Source organism: Ciconia boyciana, chromosome 8 (assembly GCF_034638445.1).
Source record: "Ciconia boyciana chromosome 8, ASM3463844v1, whole genome shotgun sequence".
Lineage (NCBI taxonomy): Eukaryota > Metazoa > Chordata > Aves > Ciconiiformes > Ciconiidae > Ciconia > Ciconia boyciana.
In genome coordinates, this window is record NC_132941.1 from 22,201,914 (window position 1) to 22,223,252 (window position 21,339).

Genomic DNA, 21,339 nt, shown 5'->3' on the forward strand with positions numbered 1-21,339 from the left:
TGCATGGTGATTTCTACACAAAATACTTTATTAGTCAGCTAAAAACAGTGATCCAGGCAGCAGCCAGAAAGGGAAGAGGGGAAGGAAGAGGGAATCCACTTTTAGGCAGAGGGAAGGGTCAGAGTCCAGCACAACGTGCGGTCCGTGGCCCTTATCCCCCTCAAATGCCTGGGGACAGCAGGAGGACGCTGGATAAATCAGCCCCATCACCAAGCCCAGCTTCTCCTTCCCACGCTGGCAGGATGCAGCAGTAGCAAGTGGGCGTGAGCACAGGTACAGAGCAGGCCCATTTCTCCCCAGCACTAACCCAGGCCTCTGGCCAGGCCCTCCCTGAGCTCCTCCTGCAGCTGTTAAAACGCCCCTCAGGAGGAGGGCAGCGTGCGGTACTCAGACGGCAGGGGCTGTGCCTGGAAGATGGGGAGGGAAAGGAGAAGGAAGAGGGTAAGGAGGTGCTCGGTTCTGCCCCGCGAAGCCCTGCTGGCTCCTCTCCTGCCCTTTGGCACCCCCTCAGTCCCCTTGACATGAGGGAGCGCTCCCACAGCCCCCACCTGTGCATCTGAAAGCCGTAGGGACTGCCAGCCTCACCTCTGCCCCTGCGTGCAGACGTCCGGCAGCTTCTTTTGGCTTTGACCGGCGCCTCAGGCTCAGACAAGGCCGGGGCAGTGGTCACTTTCCTCCTCCCGCGAGCACGTCCCTTCCTTGGCCCATCAGCCATCTCCTCCTCCTCCTTGGCCATCTTTGGGGGTTTCGCTGCAGCCCTGGGGCGCTGTTTCGAGGCACGTGTGGTGACCTGCGTGGACATCAGAGCTGGAGCTTAGCAGCAGAAGTGTGCTTGGACTGCCAGATTATGAGAAACTCCAGGTAGGAGCCCCATCATGAATTCAGGAGCAGCCTGAGCAAGGCACAGGGAACAGGACAGCCTCTAGACCCAGCAGGAGCCACAAACACAAAGCTTCTTACCTTGGGGGTCAGCGCCTCAGGATCTGCCTTCAGCTGAGCACGCTTCTTGCGGGACGCCTGCCCTGCACAAGAAGACGTGCCCAAGTTAGGCAGGCTGAAGAGGAGATGGGGCAGAGAGCGCCCAGGCCTCGGGGGACAGGCTGCGGCACGGTCACCTTTCAGGGACACCGTCCCAGGTGATGTGTGAGCAGAGCTGAGCCGGCTGAGGTGGGGAATTAGCAGGAAGGGCTCGAGGGGGCTCCTGTCCCCTCCCACCAGATTCCCTCCCCTACCAAAACATTGCTCAGTTCAGGCTCGCAGCCCCAGAGAGAGCACACCCTCCTGCTCCCAGCCTGGCAGGCGAGGAAGGGGATGTAGGTGCTGGCCTGGAAAAGCACCCTGCGGGTGCAAAGGCTGTGCCCAGGCAGGCACGTGTGCTGGTAGGAAGCCTTGGGCACAGTGGGCTCTGTCCCCAGTGCCACCGGCCATCACAGGCCCATCAGTGCCCCAGGGAGAGGGGCTTTGCTCCTGCCTTTGCCCCCGGGCTTCCCAGGCTCCGGGCTTCCCAGGCTCCAGCCCTCCCGGAGCAAGAGCGGGTCCCACAGGGAGGAGAGAGGACACTCACCTTTGGGAGCCATGGGGCCAGGCTCTCCCTGCAAGGAAGGCAACAGAGTGTTGACTGGGATGCAGTCATTCTGCAGGTAGTGGCAGCAGAATCCGTGCCCCTTCTCCAGCCCGCAGCCAAGACAGTGACAGGGAAACAGCCACGTTTCCCCGGGGGAGTCGGACTTGCTCTGCCTGCCCTGTGCCTCGGGGACTCTCCCGTCAGCCCCTGCTCCTTCTGCAAGGCCCCACCACAGCGCCTCACCCAGACACAGCGCACAGGACGGAGGAACAGGGCTGCCAGACCACCTGAACGCCCCGTTCCCACAATCATCCCCTCTGCTCCAGACTGCCTGCCATCCCTTGGCCAGCTGGCCACCGCACGGAGGGTCCTTGTCACCTCCACGTCCACTGGTCACAGCAGTCTGTCGGAGAGGGAGACCCCCAGCAACACAGCATAATGCTGGGGGGTCTCAGGAAGCAGAAAATGGGCTGGTGTCCTCTTGGAGGAGTGGTCGGGGGGCACCCAGCCCCAGGCAGCGACCCCAGACTCTTACCTGGAACCATATGGTCCTGCCGTTGCGGTCACGCAGGGAGCTCATGCCAGGCACCAAGTAACACTGCAGCCAGTTCTTGAAAGCAGCGTAATTATCTGAGTGATCTGGGTCAAAGAGCTTTTTCTCTGGGAAGGGAGAGGGACAGAAGTAGAGAGGAAGCAGTGACCATGGTGTCGGGATGCCCTCCCAAGCCTCCTGCTGCTGGGAACACAAAGCCCAGGTGTCCTCACCAGCCCCGGCTGTCCCTGTTCCCCAGCTCCCCGTCCAGTTGCCTCACCCGCCGCGATGACCTCCATGGGCACGCTGTGGCACAGCTCCAGGAGATCTGGGTTCTCCTGCATCAGCTTCAGCTTCTTGCTCAGTGTCAGGGAAGGATTCTGCAGGGGTGGAGAAGGGGAGGGAAGTCACCTGCCAGCCCCCCCAGCCTCATTGGGGTCTCTCCTCCCCAACGCCAGCCAAATTCCCCATCTCCTCTTGCCCTCCTGAGGATGAGCTGCCACACTCCCCACCATGTGCCAGCCCTGAGCTCACCCCATTGTAGGCTTCGAACTGCACATTAGCACATTCCCCACAGCTACAAAGAAAGACGGCTAGCACACAGGAGCACCAGCAGTTTGTAAAAACAGCCCTCAAGTCGCACGTTTTGTTTTCCTTTAAATAGCCTCCTTTAAAATAGCCACCTCCTCTCCCCCGAGGCCACGAGATCAGCCGTGGGCTCTACTGCAGCCTTCCCCAGAGATTTTAAGCTCATAAGGTGTTTTGTTTCCCTCGCCCCTTCCTCTTCACCCACCCCAAATATATCCAGAGACTTCCTGATGGCAGAAGCCAGGCACTGCCAGGCACCAGCGCAGCGTGCAGGCATGTGCCGGGGGAGCTGTCACAGCTCGTCAGCCTGGCCACGTGTGAACGAACACTGCACGCGTGAGGTTACAGAACGGCTGCGCCTCATTTGACACTCCACTGGAGGGGCAGACGTGCTCAGACATGGGTGTTTATGGCAAAGGACAGTAACACGCTTGAGGAGAAAGATCCCGTGCAGCAAGCATTATAGTTGTGAAAGGAAAATGCCTGCCATCGTGTTGAGAAAGGCTCAGAGCAGCAACTACCTCCTGACAGCGGTGTGCGCAGAGGCTGTGCGATCTCTGCAAGGGCCTCGTGACAATGTTCTGCCCCATCAGAGCGAGGAACCAAACACGAACTGAAATTGGCCCTGAACACTGGGCTGGAAGAAGCCCAAAACAGCAGACCTGAACCAGAGCTTTGTGCCCAGCTAAGCCCAAAGCAGAGCCAGAGCAAGGCAGCCAGCTGAGCCCAGACTGCGGTCTGGAAGCAAACTGAACCACCTCCACCACTGCTGAGCCCAAACCCAAATCAGGAATGCTTCTCAGCTCAGTCTGGCTCCCTGCACGGGAGGCAAGAAGCTCCCGGGACCCCAGGGTGCTGCCGAGACATCCCACAGGGCCACAAGCAAACAAATCCCTGGTACGGCATCTGTCTGGAAACCGGCCCCTTTCTGAGCCTGCGAAAGCACCAGGTATTCCCAACCTTCTTCCTCCTCGCCTGCTCCTGATCCTTCAGGGCCTCCAGCACAGTCCGAGCCTTTTCAAAGGGAGGGATCTTCAACCTAAGAGAGTCCACCTGTTACACGCAAACCTGAACTCTCGGTTCTGGCACTTGCCTGCATCTACCAGGCAAGGAGGCCCAGCCAGCTTAGCCGAGGAGCTGTCAAGCTCTGGCAAACTCCTGGAGACCAAACCCCCATGGCAGGTCAGCGGGTGCTCAACCCACCTTACCTGTACAGGATCTCAGCGCGGAGGTAGTTCCCAATTCCATTGAAAAACTTCTGGTTTAAGAGGGCCTCGCAGATGGGCTTGTCAAAAGCCTTGTCATCCAGGTTCTTCAGCACGTTCTCCCTGCACCAGAGCACGGGGCATCAGGCAGAGTCACCGTGCAGTAAAAGCAGCCAGGACAAAGCGGGGGGGCCTTCCCTTAGGCCGGGCCGTGGCTGGCAGGGTGGCGGGACACTCACCTGAAGGCCTGGTACTCGGAGAGAACGCAGGGCCCGCGGCCCAGCTGCCAGGCATCGCCCAGCCGCCATGAGCCGAAGCGGCGGGCGTCGATGAAGCAGAGGGCGCGCGGGGGGCTCTCGCGGGTGAGGAAGCGGAGGTGGGCATGGCGGGGGAGCTGGGCAGCGGGGCACAGCCGGAACGACCCCGACATGCCGAAGCGGAAGACGAGGTCCTGGGGCGCGCCGGGGCCCAGCGGGGCCAGCGTCAGCCGCAGCTCCTTGCCCCGGGAGGCGGCCGAGATGCGGTAGGCCTCGCTGGAGAAGGGCACCTCCGGGCCCCTGCCCACCGCCGAGCGCTCCACGCCGCCCGAGAACACCACCTCGCCGCACGCCTCGTTGATGTAGCGCCCGGCCAGGTGCAGCTCCGGGCACTCGGGCATCGCCGCGGCCGCCGCGGGACCGGACGGCCCGGTGCCACCCTGCCGCCCGCCGCCCTGCCTGGAGACACGCCCAGGCCCCGCCCCGCCCGCCTCCCATTGGCTGCGCGGCGGGCAGAGCACGCTGGGAGTTGTAGTCCCGCCGAGGCGCCGGGCCCGCCCGGCCTGCAGGGCCCGCGGAGGCCTCCGCCGCCCTGCCGCGGGGAGAAACAGGCGGGACACGGCTCGGCCTCGTCACCGTTACCTTTATTGGAGCTTTCCCCGGGGGACAGCCTCACCACGGGCAGCCCAGCGGGCCCCCAGCAGCCTCGCTCGCTGCCGGGCGCCCGGCAGGCGTGGGCAGGAGGCCAGGGGAAGCTGCCCCCGGCTTCCCCCTCCCCAGCCGGGCAGCGCCGGGGCCCGGTCAGGTGCACCGGGTCCTGTCCTGCGATCCTGCGTCGGCGCCTCCCGCCATCGCCCCTTCTCCCAGCTCCTCAGAGAAGCGTGTTCATCAGGGCCTGGGCCTGCTTCAGCTCTGAGGAGAGAGGGAGGAGGCGGTGGGGAGCCGCCGGCGCTGCAGCATCCCCCCAGTGCTGCTGCCAGGAGCAGCCCCGGCCCCCCCAAGGACAGGGGTCCTGCTGCCGCCCCTCCTCTGGCCTCACCTGCCAGCAGCACCCGGAACTTGTCGGCCGAGAGGGCCATGGGGATGGCCGCCGTCCTCCCCTGCTCCCCGTCCCGCAGGTTGAAGGTCAGGTGCACGAGGGGCTCGTTGACCTCCCGCAGCTCGCTGGAGCTGAGGGTGTAATCCACCCGCCAGCACACCGAGCCCAGCTGGCTCACTAGGGTGGGTGGGCAGCGTCAGCACCCCGGGGTGCTCGGGCAGGGTGACCGGCCCCGACCCCCAAACCTCCCAGTGCCGCACTCACGTCTCAGGCTGCAGGCCCTGAGGCTGTCCTGGAGGGAGCTCTGCTTCTCTTCGTAGGACCGGCACAACCCACTGGCGTGCTCTGCCCGAGGGGAGAGACAAGACCAGAAAGCCACCCGCTCACACCAGCTCCGCTGTGGCCAAACCCCGGTAACGCACCTGGAGGAGCCCCCGGGGATGGATGGCGTGGAAGGGAGGTGATGGGGGACAACACGGCTGCCATCCCGCGCTGGATCTGGGCGTGAAGAAGGCAGCGCCGGGGGCTGCCGGCTCAGCCCTGGCACATCCCACCAGGTCTGGCCCGTGGTGACACCCCGAGGGTCCCCCCTACCTTTGGGCAGCCCCAGCTGCTGCAGCTCGCTCGACAGGGACTCGCTGTCCACGTTGTGCTTGGCGGCGCTGGAGAGGATGAAGCCGAGGACGGCGATGGTCGCCTTCACGTCCCCTGACTCTGTGGGAGGGATGGAGGGCTAGCTCCGCCGCCTCGGGAAGGTGGCCCCTGCCAGATCGCTGCCCGTCCCCGGAGCGCGGCTCCCCGGGGGGACCCTGGTCGGGACTGGGGCAGCAGCACTCACCTAACTTGGCGTCCGAGGTCAGCTTCAGGATCTTCTCATACTGCAGGAGAGCAGAGCGCGGGGCCGTCAGGGTAAACACCAGGTACCGTACGGCCACGTAACGCATTCACTACCAACACTGGCGCTAATAATTCTCACCTTAGCATTACTACTACTAATACTTATCATCTTTATTATTACTACTAGCACTGGCTGGCAGCATTCTTAGTACTAAGGCTTGCATTAGGAATATCAGGGTCAGTAATATCGCTAATTATGCAACTGCAGTGGTGTAACACTGCCTCCGGCGCAGTAGCCCCATGGAGGGGGGTCCCACTCACCTCGATGGCCTCCCCCAGCAGGTCCCGGAGCACCTGGGCGCAGATCAGCTTCAGCTTCACCGAGGACTGCGGGGGGAGAAGGAGGGTGACCACCGCGCCCGGGGCGGGCAGGGGCGGGCAGGGGGTCGGGGTGGGCGCGGGCACTTAACGATTTTGGCCAGGGTGCTGATCTCGGCCAGGACCCAGTCGGGGCAGTCCAGGTCCCCGCAGAAGCGGAACCGCTGCGGGCGGAAGGCGCGGTCAGAGCCCGCCGCGGACTCGCCGTGCCCCCCGCCCCGCCGCCGTCCCTCCCCGCCACCCGCCGCCCCACCATGTCGCCGCCGGTCTCCGGTCCCCGGTGCCGCTGCAGACCCCGCCTCCGCGACCCGGAACCGCTCCCGGGCGGGGGAGACCTGGGCGGGCCGGAGGCGCCGCGGCCGCTCCGCCCGTCCCCGCCCCCGCCCCCGCGGCGGAGCCCTGCCCCGCGTGCTGGTGGGGGGGCTGCCCTGAGGGGCTCTGCGGCGGGGCAGGGGCCTTGGAACCGGGACCCCGGCCCCAGCGGCCCCGGGAGCGCTGCCCGGCCGGGGACAGGGGCAGGGACGGTGGCCCCGGGCGCTGGAGCGCGGGGGCGGCCGCTGCCCCGCGGGAGGGGCCTCCTCGCCCCGCCCCTCGCCATGCCCCGCCCCTCACTCGGCGCCCCGCCCACTTCAGCGCCGCCCGCCCCGTCCCCGCTGTCGCGGTGGCCCCGGCTCCCCCCGCCCCGCTCCGCTCCCGTCCCGCCCCTTCCCCCGGCCGGCTCCGGGCCCCGCGGGTCCGCCCGCTGCCCAGCGCCGCCCGCCCGCCCTCCGCCCGGCCGGAGGAGCCCCCCACCGCCCCTCGCTGCGCCGGGCCCGCTCCGCCCCCAGCCCGGGGAGCCCCGGGGCGGGGGAGCCGCCGCTCCCCTCGGGGCCCCCGCTGTCCTCGGGGCTCGTCGAGGCTGGCGCGGCGCCGAGCGGGTCGCGGGGCCCGCAGGGGCGGCGAAGGGCGCCGGGGGCGGGGGGGGGGTCCCGAGCGGGGCCGGGGCCGCAGCGGGAGCCGGGTGGGGCGGGGGGGGTCGGGGCTGCGCCGGGAGGGCCCGGGCCGGGCTCCCTGGGGGCGGGGGGCGATGGTGGGGCTGGGGCCTGGAATAATAATAATACAGCTAAAAGTAATAACGGCACTCTTACCGTGATTTCACTCTCGTAAACAGAGCGTGCGACACAGCTTCAAGACAGGAAAGCGGGACCAGTGCAACGGAGCTTTCCCTGGGCGGGCGGGTGCTGCCCCAGGCCCCGGTTCCTCCCCGCGGGAGGTGCCCCCCAGGTCCCAAGCACTCCCGGCCTGGGGCCCCGGGCTGCGGCTCCCCCTTCCTTCGCCATCGCAGCGGGGCCAGGGACGGCCTGGGGGGGTTTGCAGCCCCCCAAGCGGGGACTCGGTGCCAGAGCCTGAGAACAAGCCCGGGGGCTGGTTTGGGGCCGAAAAACCCGGCTCAGTCGCGGGGTTCAGCAGCTCAAACAAAAGTCGAAGAGCTGGGTTTTCAGAGCGTGGAACCGGAGCCACGTGCTGCGTTTCTGGGCCTGAAAACAAGCGGGGGGGGCCGGGGCTCAGGGCTGCGTTTCTGGGGCTCAGCACCAGCCCGAGTGCCGCCTTTTGGGACTGGGAACCGGAGGCTGAGCGGCCGTTCCCAGCCCTCAACACCGGCTGGGGGGTCTGTGGGTGGGTGGGGCAGGCAGGGCCGTGGGACCCTCACTGGAGGTTGGGGTCTGGTCGCGTTTGTCCCTGAAGCGCGGGACGCTGGCATGCACCAGGCCGAACTCGGCGTGTGAGGTGAGTCTCTGGGAGGGCCAACGCTTTATTCAGCGTTCAGATGCACCGATCAAGGCAATATTGGGACAGCGATGACAGCTCACGTTGATATTTGAGCGATGACAGTGATTGATTTATGACCTTGTCAACAGCCCCAGTGGCCAGGAGAACCAGGAGCAGTTTCACCCAGAGGCAGTGAGTGGGAAGATGTGCAGCTGGAGCTGCAACAGCAGAGCTGAAGCTGAAATAGAGATTGTAGGGCAGGGGCTGGTGCTGAGATAAACACAGCAGGGCTGGAACTGAAGTAAAATGTGTAAGGGTGGAGCTAGAGCTGAAATAGCGACCCTGGGGCTGGAGATGAAATACAGACGGCAGGGCTGGGGCTGGAATATGGATTCTGGAGCCGGAGGCGAGATGCATGGCGTAGGGCTGGAGCTGAAATATGGACTGCAGGGGTAGAGCCGAATCTAGGGCTGAAGCTGAAATACAGGATGGAGCTGAAATATCAACTGTGGGGCTGGAGGGGAAACAAAGAGCCTGGGGCAGAGGCTGGGGTTGAAATAAATAATCATAGAATCATTTAGGCTGGAAAAGACCTTTAAGATCATTAAATCCAACCGTTAACCTAGCACTGCCAAGCCCACCGCTAAACCATGTCCCCAGGCGCCACGTCTACAGGTCTTTTAAATACCTCCAGGGATGGTGACTCAACCACTCCCCTGGGCAGCCTGTTCCAATGCTTGACAACCCTTTCGGTGAAGAAGTTTCTCCTAATATCCAATCTAAACCTCCCCTGGCGCAACTTGAGGGCATTTCCTCATGTCCTACCGCTTGCTAATACTGTAGGGCTGGAGCTGAAATAAAGATCCTGAGGCTGGGGCAGAAATACCGACCGTGGGGCTGGAGCTGGCATGATGCAGAGCTGGAGCTGAAATCAATACAGTGGGGAAGGGGATGGAGCTGAAACATCACAGAGCTGGTGCTGAAATAGCCACTGTAGGGCTGGGGCTGGGGCTGAAACACAGACCCGGGGGCTGGGGCTGAACCGAAGGCCACAGGGCTGGGGCTGAAATAAAGACCCTAGGACTAAAGCTGAAATAAATCCTTCAGGGCTAGAGCTGAAATAAATGCCGTAGGGCTGGGGCTGACACGATGCAGAGCTGGAGCTGACATACCGACCGTGGGGCTGGGGCTGAAATAAAGACCAGGGGGCTGGAGCTGCACCACCGACCGTGGGGCCGGGGCCGGAGCCGACGCCAGGCTGGAGCGTCCGTCAGCGGAGCCGGGACAGGCGGGAGCTGCGACAAAGCGTGTGCGAGCTGGAGCTGTAAGGAGGCGTCCTTGGGCCGCACGGCAGCACCGGCGGGCAGGGGCCCAGGCCCGGGCGGGGCCGTCCCCGGCCAGGAGCTGGTCCCGGGCAGGAGCCCGGGGTCGCCTCGTCCTCCTGCGGGCGGGGAGCCCGGCCTCTGCCCGCGGGGTCCAGCCCCGCCAGGCGCCTCTCCCCGCCGGGGTCCCCCGGCTCTCCCGGGCTGCCCGAGCCCCCGCGGGCGAGCGGCGCCGCCCGGCCCGGCTCAGCCGAGCTTCCCCCCGCCCCCGGCCCGGCAGCCGCCCCGGGAAGTGAGGGGGGAGGGGCCTGTCCCGGGGCAGGGGCGCAGCTCCCCGCGGTGCTCGGCCCGGGGAGCCCCCGCCGAGCCCGCAGCCGCCCCCCGCCGGCCTCCGGCCCGCCCAGCCCCGCTGCAGCCGGGCCCGGCCCGGGACCCCCCGCCGCCCCGCCGGGCTCCCGGCCCCGCTCCGCCCGCGGCCCCCGGCGCCCCTCACCCGGGCTCGGGGCGGCCGCTCCCGCCTCCTCGCCGGGCTGCGCCGCCCGCCGGGCCCCGGCACCGTGCCCGGGAGGGAGGCAGGGGCAGGGCTGCGGGCCCGCGGAGCCGAGCGCCCGGGGCAGCCCCGGGACCCGGCGCCGGCGCCGCTCGCCCGGGCTGTTGGCGCAGCCCCGCCGAGCGGCCCCGGCCCGGCCGCCGCTTGTGCCCCGCGCAGCCGCGAGGGCCGCTCCTTCCCCCGGCCCGGCCCCTTCCGCCCCCGCCCCGCAGCTCGCCGGGACCCCCCGGCCCAGGGCCCGGGCCACCTCCCCCCGAGGACAGCGGGGGCCCCGAGGGGAGCGGCGGCTCCCCCGCCCCGGGGCTCCCCGGGCTGGGGGCGGAGCGGGCCCGGCGCAGCGAGGGGCGGTGGGGGGCTCCTCCGGCCGGGCGGAGGGCGGGCGGGCGGCGCTGGGCAGCGGGCGGACCCGCGGGGCCCGGAGCCGGCCGGGGGAAGGGGCGGGACGGGAGCGGAGCGGGGCGGGGGGAGAAGGAGCGGAGCGGCGCTGGCGTGGGCGGGGCGCCGAGTAGGGGGCGGGGCATGTCGAGGGGCGGGGCGAAGAGTCCCCTCCCACGGGGCACTGCCCCTTCCCGCTGCCGCGGCCCGCGCTCGCGTCCCCAGCCGTGGGAGGGTCCCGGACTGGGTGTCCCTCCCGCCCTCCCTGCCCCCAGTTTGGGTGCCCCCCGCCCCTGCGCTACCCACGGCTGCTGGGGATGGGCCCGGGCCAGGCTGGTGGCAGCTGGCGGGGAGTAACCGAACAGGGGGCTATTTGGTCCCCACTCCCCTGACAGAGAGGGGGAGCCCCCGACGCGGGGGACAGGGGAGCCGGGGAACCCCCACCGAACGCTGCCCCAGCGGGGACCCCCGGGAAAGCTCGGTCCCTGCTGAGAGCAGCAGGGCGGGCAGACAGCGCCCTGCAGCAGGATCTGGCCTCCCCCTCTGGTCCCCAGCGTTCAGGGGACACAGAAGCTGCTCTGTCGCTCCGCTGCTCATCCCCATGCCCCGGGAGCCACGTCTCCCACCAGGGAGAGCCTGCTGAGGAGAAGAAGGAAGAGGAGGAAGAGGACGAGGAGGGTTTTGCTCCTGCAGGAGAGCTGATGGAAGCGCCCTGCCCTCATTTCACCTTCTCAGCGTCTTTCCCCGAGGAAGGGGAGAACCACGTTAAAGTCGATGCCAACTTTTGGGGCTGGGGGGACGGAGGAGGAGGAGGGAGGCACAGGAAGGAGCCCAGAGCATGTGGCACTGCAAGGGCTTTCCTGGGGACTAGCCCTGAGCAGGGGCCCGGTGCCGGCTGGGTCACTCACCCAGGAGCAAGGTGACATGGCAGTGGCACCCAAGGTACCCGCACTCGGCAAAACCCAGCGGGTGCCTGCGCCTGGCGTAGGGCCGTGGCGGGGACCAGGCAAGGGGGACGCTGCTGGTGGGACCTCAGTGACACTGTGGGGTTCAAGGGCATCAGGCAGGGACCCAGTGGCTGCTGCAGACCTGGCAGAGCAAGGTCATTCACCCCAGCGACCTCCCACTGCCAAACAGCCCCACCATGTCATTTCTAGATGGACCAGGGTATTTTTTTTTGCCTGCCTTGTTTTTCTTCATTATGGTTTGTTTTTTCCAGGCTGACTGTCACACTCGCTCAGCCCATTTGTTGGGATTCCCCCTTTTTTGGCGCACTTGCTTTCATTGCTGCAGGTCTGGTGGTTCCTGCCTGCACCTTTGGGTAAGCATCACTTCTAGAAAATCAGCATTTAAAGAGATTTCTATAGAATTGCTTCCTTTTTTCCTCCTAAGTGCAGCAGAACTGGTCTGGTTGGGCTTTGTGTTATGCTTATTACTCTTTACTCACGTGCTGGGGGTAGGTGACACCCAAGAGAGGAGATGAGTCAATTCTGAGGAAGTTCTCAGCCCTTGATTTGCAAAGCCAACCCTACAGATTTGAGTTGACAAGCAGCAGCAGCTGCTTTGTGCCTTCAGGTGCCCAACCTCTGATTTTTCTCAAGGTTTGGGGACACAGCAGGTTTTTCCCCCTCCCCAAGGAACTCACTGCTTGTGGGTTCCAGGAGGAGCTGGCAGGGGAGGGTGGGAGTTGAGGACCACTGAGTTCCTTGTCTTCCAGAGCACAGGGAAGGGTTGGTTTTAGCCTCTCTCCCCCTTGGAAAGGAGCAGGGGAGCATCCTGCCAGCAGCATCCAGCCTCGCTGCTTCCAAAGGGCCAGCCCTCATGGGGTGCAAGTGGGGACAAGCACCCTGAGAGCAGGATGGGGTCAGTCCTGCCCCTTGCCTGGGCTGCAGAGAGGCTCTTCCCTGCCCGCTTTGGAGAACCATGGGACTGGATGACCTTTAATTATAGATTAAAAAAAGCACCTGAAACTCCTTTTTGAAGTGAGTGTCCTTATGTAGAGCCTGCTTTCTGCCTCCACACAGAGCTGAGTCCCACCCACTGGGGAAAAACATGCAGCAAGAAGGGAAAAAAACCAAGCTTTTGGGTAGGAAGAAAACCCCACTTTGCCTTGTAGGTATGTATCCAGCAATAACAGCCCTCATCACAGGGTACTTTCCCTGTTGGAGTGAAGGGAAGTACCAGTGCAGAGCAGGAAGGGCTGCTTTACCCAGGGAGCAGCCCAAGGCTTGATTCCCCCAACCCAGCCCAAAGAGGGATACATTTCCTTGGCCTTTTTAGTGCTAGGGGATTGTCAGCAGTTAGTCAAGAGCTGGAGAAAGCTAAGTTCAGCTTAGTGATGCCAGTTAGGCCAGCAGCACACAGCTTGGGCTGCTCAAAGCCAGGTCTGGCCAGGAGGAGCTTCCAGCTCTTAAGCAAGCCTGGGTGTAAAGCATAAGCCACACAGCACCTGACAGCTGCCCATTACAGCTCCTGCACCCAGGAGCTGTACCTTGGTGGGTGGGAGCCCAGGGCAGGGCTGCCCTCCCAGGCAGGAGGGCTCAACACCACCCATACAGCAAAAGCAGAGACCATTCACAGCCAAGTTTGACATTATATAAACAGTTTATTAAAGTTCAACATACAAAGTCATTCCTTCATCCATCTGAGCCCACATCCTTTTCAAAGAGCAGTTGGCAGCTGCAGCCCAATGAGCAGGGATAGCTTCTGAGCATATCCCCCCCCCCCCCCCATCAGCTGCATCATCTCTCATCAGGCAGAGTCATTTTGCCAGTGGGTATGAGCATCCTCAGTGCCCTGCAAGTGAGAGGGGGAGAAGTCACTGTACCCACCTCCAGCAAGGGCAGGGGCTGAGGTCTCTTTCTCCCACCCCCCTCAAGGGGTTTCTCCAGCTCCTGGCATTGCCCAGGACCATCACCAGGTACAACAGGGACCTGTGGCCTGCAGAAACACCAGCTGTGCTTCAAGGCTCCAGCTCTGAGGCACAGAAACCAATTCCAGGGACTGTAAAGGCCACTTGCCTGTTCAGAGGATGCCCAGAACCCTTGGTTATCCATTTCCAGGGTCTGGGTCCCTGCTTCAGGGTCTCTTCTGTCCCAGAGGAATGCCATGTCCCGCCAGCTGAGCCTCTTGGTCCTCAGACACTAGGGAGGAGAGCATGGAGGCTAGTCTCTGTGCTCCCCTTGCATGGCAGCTGGGGCTGCTTTGCCCCAGCAGACAGACATTGCCCTTACCACCAGCAAGACGATGGGAGCAGTAATGATACAGAGGCCACACACAACCATGATGGCCACGCCGTACTCAGGAAAGCCTGGTTCAGGCAGGGGGGGCTCCAGGGTGTCCTCTGGAGCAGAGCACAGCAGTTAGCACAGCCTGCAGGATATGGGCTCTACCCCACAAGGCTGCAGCCACCCACTCTCCTTCAGGACACAGGAAGCAATATATAGGATGCCAATAACATCTATTTGACACCCCTCCATGCCCTTTCCAGATAACCCTTCCCTCCTGACCTATGCCAGCCTGCAGCAGATTGGAGACAGAGACCTATCCCCCCAGGCTGTGCAGAGGGATAGGGCACAGTTGTTACCAGAATTGTACTTTCATATCAACCATCACAAGCTGGTCACCTCACCAGCCAAGACATCTCACCCTCCCTTTGTATAAGGGATCCAGATCTAGCTGGTTGTGGATCTACTCTGCTCACACTGCAGGCATGGAGCCACAAGCTGGTGAAGCTTGTATACCTGTACCCCAAAGGGAAGCTTACCTCCCACAGCAAGAGAGTATGGGTCCACCTGGAAGTCTGAGCCAGCCAGAGCCTTGTTTGGCCCAACTGAGAGCACAAGTGCCTCCAAAACTTCCAGGCTGGTCGGAGCTGGGTGCTGGAAGACCACATCCCCATGGCAGATCAAGGAGCCAGGCCTGTGGACAGGGTTGGGAAGAGCTCCAGCAGCTGCCAGTCCCGGTGCAACCCCAGAGCCACATGCTGGGCTGTGGCCATGGGCACAGCCAGACTCCCAGCTGGTTTTGCTCAGAGGGCCCCCAAGAGCATGTCTCTGCACTCAGGGGGGCATCAGTTTTGCATCTGCTCTTTGTGATGGAAAGGACATCCCTGGGGGTCTGGCAAGTCACTCCAGAGACAGCGGGTAAATGCTTGACTTCAGCTGCCTGCTGCAAACCCTTCTGTGGCTGAGACAATACATCTGACAGCCATGACCTATTGATTGATGTTTGTAGGGAGACCTCCCTGGCTCTGTACACCCCTGCCCCAGCAGACCCTCTGCTTCCACTCACAGGAATCCTCTTATCACCACTTGCAGGAAGCTCCTGTGGTCCCTCAGGGCTCTCGCCACCTGGAAGAGAGGTTTTGCTCAGCTCCCCACAAGCCTTCAGGGTGTTTCACCCAGCCAGACCACCACTTCCACAGCCATGATGGAGCTGGGACAGCCACTACAGCAGGGACACAGGGCAGCTGCAGTCATGCAGCACCTCCAGGTCCCTGGCTGCATTGTGGTGGCCTGAACCACTGAAGCACCATCAGCAGAAAGACATCCTGCCGCTAAAGCCTCAGTGCCTGCCTTCAGCAGGTATCAGCCACGGCACTGGAGTTGAGGGTCTGGTTTGGACAACCCCAAAGCAGTCCCTTGCCCTCCAGTGGTCCTCAGCCTCCTTTTGTCAGCACCCTGGGAGGACCATGGCCCCCTCCCACCAGCCATGCCTACCGCACCACCAAGTTCTCTGGTGAGCTCCTGGGGCTCTATAGCAAGTGGATCCAGAAGGTCCTCGCTGAAGTGTCTGTTGGTGATGAGGAAGGAGACCGGGTAAACCTGCAGGTGAAGCCTGGCTCCTGAAGAGGCAAGACACAAGTGCTAGGTGATCAGAGCTGGCAGCAAGCCCTACCACACACAGGGACTGTCCTTACCCTCCACCGAGAGGGAAGTCAGGTCCACAGAGCTGGTTGTGAGAGCTGTCAAGGCTTGCAGAACCTCTGCAACATCAGCATGGACGATTGTGTCGAGGTAGACATCTCCAGTGATCTCCAGGTCCCCACTGAGGTTTCTAAGGGGAGAGAAGGGCTCTAAGCAAGGCAGGAGAGCTGGGACCAGGCTCACTAGGTACACCCTTGCTGGTCTTTTTTCAGCAGCTCAGCCCAGGGAAGGTGCTCGGTTACGGTATTTGCCACCAGCTGCACATCACCCTCCCAGGTTTCCTGGGTGCAGCACAGCTCATCCTCTCCACCTTTGCAGCATGGCTAATTAGCTGCAGAGTACACAAGAGGTAGTGAAGGTAATTTAATGAAGAACTTTGGAAAGGGGTAGTTGCATCCCATACCTGAGCTGGGCAATAGTGAAGTTCCTCACATGGTAGAGGGCACTGAGAGACCAAGTCACCTAGATGAAGAGGAGACAACAGCTCACACCCTGCCCCTGCTTCAGTGCATGTTATCGCACTGTGCGGGTAGCGCGGCAGCCAGCATCATCCTTTGGAAGAGCCACCAAGGCTTGCCGTACCTCTCTGATCAGCCTCTCAAGGGGGTCTGTCCTGTTCCTCCCAAGCCAGAGGACAGTGAGAGAGATGGACAGCTTCTCCGGGTCCAGGTTCTCCAGGCTGAAGCCTAAAAGAATTCAGGAGGCAGTTATGCCCATATCCCTTCTTCCACCTTCCTTTGGAGATACCAGTCAGCCTTGAGCTGATCCTCTGCCACACACTGAAAGCAGAAGCCAGCAGGGCAGCTGAGTGAAGATGAATACCTTTTGTGGTGGGAAGGGCTTGGGATGTACCACCTCTCAGGAGAGGAGAAGCAGGTCAAGGAGGGGAAGCCAGAGAGTTTAGCAGAAGCACTGGACCACCCAGGTCCAACTGCTGCAGACATGGTCTCCAGCATCCTTAACGCTAAAGGGTTTTGCTTGGGTCAGGAGAAAGGATGTTAAGCGAAGGTGAAGCCTGAAGTCCAAACTGGGCAGGTTTTGACTTTGATAGAGGTATAGGGAGGACACTTGACAGCAGTAGCTCTGCTGTGGGAAGGTCTCCACAGCTTACCACTGGACTGGACAGACTGTGGCTCCAGTTGCCAGCTGAAGATGCTCCTTCCCCTGCTCGCCTCTGTGACGACCGTCCGGATGAGGTGGGAGTTGGTGGGAGCAGGGGAATCCCCCCAGAACAGAGCTTCCCCTTGCACTACCACCGAGCCATTCCTGGGAGGGAGATGAGATGATGAGCAGCCCACCTCCCCTTTGGGAGCAGCTTTAGACCCCCATCATCCTCACAATAACACCCCACCCAAAGAGAGGTCTCAGGTGGATTCATCTGGAGCTTCAGACACTTTCAACCAGGGATCCCTTGGGACAATGATCCTGGGGAGGGAGCACAGCCCCTCACAAGACCCGTCTGGAACGTTTTGCTGGGCAAACCCTTCCCTGCAAGCCAAACACACCTCTCCATCTGTTGCCCCAGGGCAGAGCTGCATACTCACATAAACTCAAGGACATTTGCCTGCAGGAAGGTCTCATAGGTGGAGAGCATTTGGTTTAGCTGGAAGAAAGAAGAACCTGTAACTGAGAAGCTTTTACAAGCTCCCCCATGTGAAGGGGCCATGTACCAGGAGGTGTGCAATAAATACAGAGGGAAGTCAGCTCAATTTGCCCAGGGTAGAGCATGCCGGTACCCCAGGGTATGCCAGGCCTCTGGTCACGGCTGCGTGGCCATACCCAGGGCTCCCATCAGCCTAGAAATAACACACAGGAGGGAATACCCCAGCACCAACAGTGTGCAATGGCCCTGTTAGCTGCCAGAGGTGAGGAGAGTACAGTCCCACCTCAAACCAGCTCCAGTGGAGCAGTGCCAGGGATTTGTCTCCACCATGCCTAGGTGGATAATAGACCAAGCCAGGGCTGATACAGCCTGCAGGCTCCTCACCCCAGCAGGGCTTGCTGCGGTAGTTTCTCAGCTGCACCCCCTGCACCCAGAAGTACCAGTTTCTCCACTGACCAGCTCCTGCACTCACCATCAGCCGCACTTCTTTCTCCAGCTCCCTGTAGCTCCTTGAAGCCCTGCTGCTCAGAGCCTCAGTGTAAGCAATGCCCAACAGCCGGAACTGCAAGGGCAGCACGTGCACGGGCAGAGGCTGTGCAGGAGAGTGGAGTCCAGGGGGGTGGGATGCAGGGGGCTTCACCCCTGGTGAGCCAGGTTTGCCCATTGTCATCAGCTCGGCTGAGGTGAGGGCCTCTCCTGCAGCTGCAGGGAGATGCTCTCTGGCTGTGGAGGGGTGCTGGGAGGCAACAGAGTGACTGGACATGGACAGAGTATCAAGGGTCACTCCTGCTGGTGCAGCCAGGGTCTGAGAGCCAAGCAGGGAGCTGGCCACACGCACAGCTCCAGTGGAAGTCAGCAGGTAGGATGGAGATGGCAAGCTTGTGGTGCTGGTGTGGTGCACAGCCTCGGAGCAATGCTCTGGAGCAGGGTTCTTGGAGCTGGGAGGAGGTGCAGAGCCTAGGCTGGCATGGGTGGGCAGTGGAGGTCCTGCTGGAGCAGCAGTGGGTCCTACCGATGCTGTCCTGGGCTCACTGTGCCCAGCTTCTGCCACAGCCACCTGTCCAGGCAGCACACTCATCTCTGCCACCTTCATGGCCTGGTGTTGCCCTGCAGTGGGTCCATCCTCAGATGCCATTGTGAGGAAGGGGTCTGGATGCAGAGATGGCCTCTGGGTAGGTGACCCCAGGGAGGAGCCATGTGTCACACCTACAGCTCTTGGAGAGGGGGAAGCCACCATAGCAGCTCCATCCTCGCAGGGGACTTTGGTCGCTCCAGGGACGGCATCAGGGGCTGCCGAGCTCATCCCAGTCACAGTGGGACCTGCAGCACTGGGGGGACTGGTCCAAGCAGGGGAAGGGTGGGCTTCGGTGGATGTCAGCAGAGTCTCCTGCGCAGAGGGGGAAGAGAGATCACTTATTTTCCCTGAGGTCACAGCAGGTCCCCCAGACTCTGCTGCAGGAAGGAAGGGAGCCAGGACTTGTGGGTGGTTGACATCATGAGCCAAGGCAGCACTGGGAAGCGATGCCAAGACAGTGGCCAGAAGTCCAGACTCGTTTCCTGGGACCTTGGCCAAGATGGTGTCCACCAGCAGAGCAGCTTTGCCATGAAGGACAGTACCAGCAGGGTGTGTGTCCCAGAGCATCTTGGGTGTTACAGCAGAGGGTACCCACACAGTGCCAGGACGCACTTCGGTCGAGCTGGACGTCCCTTCTGTTGGCAGAGCTGAGGGCACCCCTGGAAGGGGCACCAGGTGAGGAGCAGTGGTGTGGTCCTTGCCCATACCAAGGTAAGGCAGGCCAGGGCTTGGTCTCGCCTCTTCCTTCTGCCCATTGCAGCTCCTCGTTGTGGCCCTGGCAACTGAAGCTCCATGCTGGGCATCAGAACTGGCTGTAGATTGATCAGATGCAGGCACACTGCCAGGAGCCCGCACTGCTGTCACAGCTCTGGTCCAAGAAGGCAAATCGCTGGCTGTGACCACAGCAGGAGGCCGAGAGCTCGCAGGCAGGCTGAGATCTGCTCTTCGAGGCATGGTCCGACAGTCAGGGGATGCCCTAAGGGCCAGCATCTGGTCACCTCTGGGCTGGTCTGCTGTGCTGTGGCTCTGGGAGGGACTACCCATCAGCGTCCACGCCGACCCCGCATGTGCTGGGGCATCAGATGGGACACGCGCCCCCCCAGCAGCCCCTTCAGGTGGGACCAGCTGGGTGGGCACCACCTCCAGCAAGGCAGCCCCCGCAGAGGGGTCAGAGGCAGCTGTGGGCAGGGAGGGAGCCTGCCGCCATGCTGGGGAGGCAGCAGGGACCCAGGCAGCCGGCTCACCCTGAGTACCGGGGGTGCCCTCAGACCTCCCCCCCGGGCCCTGGGGCTCTGCCCTGCCCACTGGCTGCCCAAGGCCACGGGCTGATGGCACTGCAGGCACCCGTGCTGCATCATGCGAGCCTGGTCCTGTACCACAGAGGTTTCCCAGAGCAAGGCGGTGCCGGGAGCCAGGGCTGGGGCTGTGGGTGGTCCGGAGGAGCAGAGCCGAGGTAGCAGGCACCCCTGTGCCAAGCCACTGTGCAGGAGACAGCATCACAGCCATGGCTGTGCTCAACCTGAGCCCTTCCCCGTGCCTGGATCCAGGCTGCCACTGTGGTGAGGTCTGAGCTGTCAAGGGAGAGGCAGTGGCCACAGTTGGTGTCCCCAGGCTCCATCCCTCAGCATCTGTACCATGGGTCACATCTCCTTCGACCCCCGGCAAGCAGCCTGGGGTGCCCACGGAGCCCATCAGCACCCTCCCACACTGCTGCATTGCTGGGTAGTTGAGTGGGTCCCCATGTGTTGCCACCAGATTGTCACCTGTCCCCCTCTGGGAGGCTGGTAAGCCCAGCCGAATGTGGGAAGGAGGCAGGGAGCCTGGGGCAGCCCAGGGCAGAGCAGTCAGAGACCCCAGGCTGCACAGGAGAGCAGTGGCAGACAGGCAGACAGCCAGCACCAGGAAGGCTTTGCACCGCAGTCTGCTGGCAGTGGTGGCTACATGGGCAGCAGGACCCAGGGCTGTGGTCGCAGCCCCTTCCTTCTCACCATGGAACATCGCTTTCGGCTGTAGGGCAGCAATATCCATGGGGTCTGGTGGTCCTACCCCTCGGCTCTGCTTCAGAGATGCCATGGGGAGAGCCCAGCTGTGGAGAGGTACAGCAGGAGCTTTAGGCTGGGTCCCTCCAAGCTCCCCCCTCCACCAGTGACAGTGGCTCCCCATCCCCAGAGCATCCCACACACCAGAGCCAGCATCCAGGGACAGAAGGCCCCCTGTCAAAACATCTTCCTGGCCTCCAGCAGCACTGAACAGCTTCTTCAGCTCAGGAAAGTTTGTGCCAAGCCTCAGCACATCCCAGAAGGAGCCAGGGAGGCTCCTGGTGCAGAGCAGGGCTGTAGCTAGCCTTGGGCTCAGACATTACCTCATTCCCTGCCCAAACCATCCACCTTGTCTCAGATAGCCTCACTGGGGACAACAAGACTTCAACCCCCCACCACCCCCTTACCTGGCAGCACCCGATAAGAAGAGAGCACCAAGAGCCCACCCCAGCCCTGTGCTTTTATCTCATTTCCTAGGGGAGTGACTCCATTGCAGCTGCTCCCAATTAACACACAAAATAATTTGCACTGCCCCAGGTGAAGCTCTCTCCCTGCTGGAGAGGTCCCAGCTTCCCTCTGCTCCTCGTTAAGCCCTTGGCAGAGGAAGGAGGGTATGTGCCTGTTTCTCCAGGCAGGTTGTTCCCCAAGCACCAGCCCCAAACACCACGGATGCTCCTCAAAATGCCCTACTTGTGGGGAGTGGGTCACGGCAGTGCTGTTCCCCCGCTGGGCTCAAGTAATTTGGCCTGAAAAACGTGGCTTGGGGTGCTTGGCTCTCGGGACCAAGCAGATTTCATGCTTCTGATGCGGGCTCACAAGGGGTAGGGTGTCTCAGGGGTCCCTGCTGAATCAGCGCAGGGTGCATCACCCCATCAGCAGACAGAAGAGCGCTGGGGGACCAGCGTCAGCCCCACTGCACCCCACAGCTCTCCTGCCCCATTTCTGATGCACAGACACTTCCACCAGCACCCTCCTCCCGGGCTGTCCCCCGGGAGGGCTCAGGATGTGCCCGTCACAGGTGCTGGGATGTGCTCCCTTACCGACGGGTGACCCACGGGGCTCCCTGCACGCCTGGGCACCTGTGGGGGCTTGGATGCTGGATCCAGCCCTCCGATGATGGGATGGAGGGGCTGGGCACATCGCTCATGGCTTGTTGCAAGTGCATCACCAGTGGGGTTTGGTGCACCCGGCCAGCTGGGAGGTGCTGGGTACTGATTCAGGACAGCAGAGAGCAAAGCACACCGTGTTTGAAAATGAGCCAAAGCCTTTAATCAGGCGAGGCACCTCTTAAAATTCAT

At 62.6% G+C, this 21,339-nt stretch overlaps 2 protein-coding genes and 1 long non-coding RNA gene across 5 annotated transcripts; all 3 read right to left on the minus strand.

Moving 5' to 3' along the window:
• Positions 1-18: 18 nt before the first annotated feature.
• Positions 19-4,622, minus strand: NEIL1 (nei like DNA glycosylase 1). 3 transcript variants are annotated; one of them, XM_072869441.1, is made up of 10 exons: positions 4,247-4,622; positions 4,129-4,162; positions 3,893-4,012; positions 3,645-3,723; positions 2,377-2,476; positions 2,100-2,224; positions 1,565-1,592; positions 961-1,022; positions 586-790; positions 19-407 (listed from the first exon to the last, which is right to left on the minus strand). In XM_072869441.1, exons 1-10 carry the CDS (start codon positions 4,545-4,547, stop codon positions 388-390), a joined length of 1,074 nt encoding a protein of 357 aa, XP_072725542.1. In that variant the 5' UTR covers positions 4,548-4,622; the 3' UTR covers positions 19-387. The 3 variants fall into 3 exon arrangements, with proteins under 3 accessions (XP_072725542.1, XP_072725540.1, XP_072725541.1); XM_072869439.1 differs by having other exon boundaries at positions 4,129-4,622; XM_072869440.1 differs by lacking the exon at positions 19-407 and adding an exon at positions 1,808-1,967 and having other exon boundaries at positions 678-790; positions 4,129-4,622.
• A 150-nt stretch (positions 4,623-4,772) lies between these two features.
• Positions 4,773-6,970, minus strand: COMMD4 (COMM domain containing 4). The gene is made up of 8 exons (XM_072869443.1): positions 6,654-6,970; positions 6,493-6,564; positions 6,344-6,409; positions 6,024-6,063; positions 5,780-5,899; positions 5,450-5,530; positions 5,186-5,362; positions 4,773-5,058 (listed from the first exon to the last, which is right to left on the minus strand). The coding sequence occupies exons 1-8, from the start codon at positions 6,654-6,656 to the stop codon at positions 5,018-5,020; spliced, it is 600 nt and encodes a 199-aa protein (XP_072725544.1). The 5' UTR covers positions 6,657-6,970; the 3' UTR covers positions 4,773-5,017.
• A 953-nt stretch (positions 6,971-7,923) lies between these two features.
• On the minus strand, positions 7,924-9,764 carry LOC140655236 (uncharacterized). Its single transcript, XR_012043726.1, has 3 exons — positions 9,322-9,764; positions 8,975-9,074; positions 7,924-8,625 (listed from the first exon to the last, which is right to left on the minus strand). It is a non-coding gene; the product is annotated as an uncharacterized lncRNA (long non-coding RNA).
• Positions 9,765-21,339: the final 11,575 nt, after the last annotated feature.

Bases quoted from the DNA above. Each gene is read 5' to 3' on its own strand.
- NEIL1 (XM_072869439.1), bottom strand. From the start codon at position 4,547: ATGCCCGAGTGCCCGGAGCTGCACCTGGCCGGGCGCTACATCAACGAG. The intron at 2,477-3,644 runs GTTGGGAATACC...CCACCCCTGCAG, and splicing joins AGCAGGCGAGGAGGAAGAAG to AATCCTTCCCTGACACTGAG. The intron at 1,593-2,099 runs GTAAGAGTCTGG...CCTTCCTTGCAG, and splicing joins GCAGGACCATATGGTTCCAG to GGAGAGCCTGGCCCCATGGC.
- COMMD4 (XM_072869443.1), bottom strand. The intron at 5,900-6,023 runs GTGAGTGCTGCT...TCCCTCCCACAG, and splicing joins GACCTCGGACGCCAAGTTAG to AGTCAGGGGACGTGAAGGCG. The intron at 5,363-5,449 runs GTGAGTGCGGCA...CACCCACCCTAG, and splicing joins CAGGGCCTGCAGCCTGAGAC to TGAGCCAGCTGGGCTCGGTG.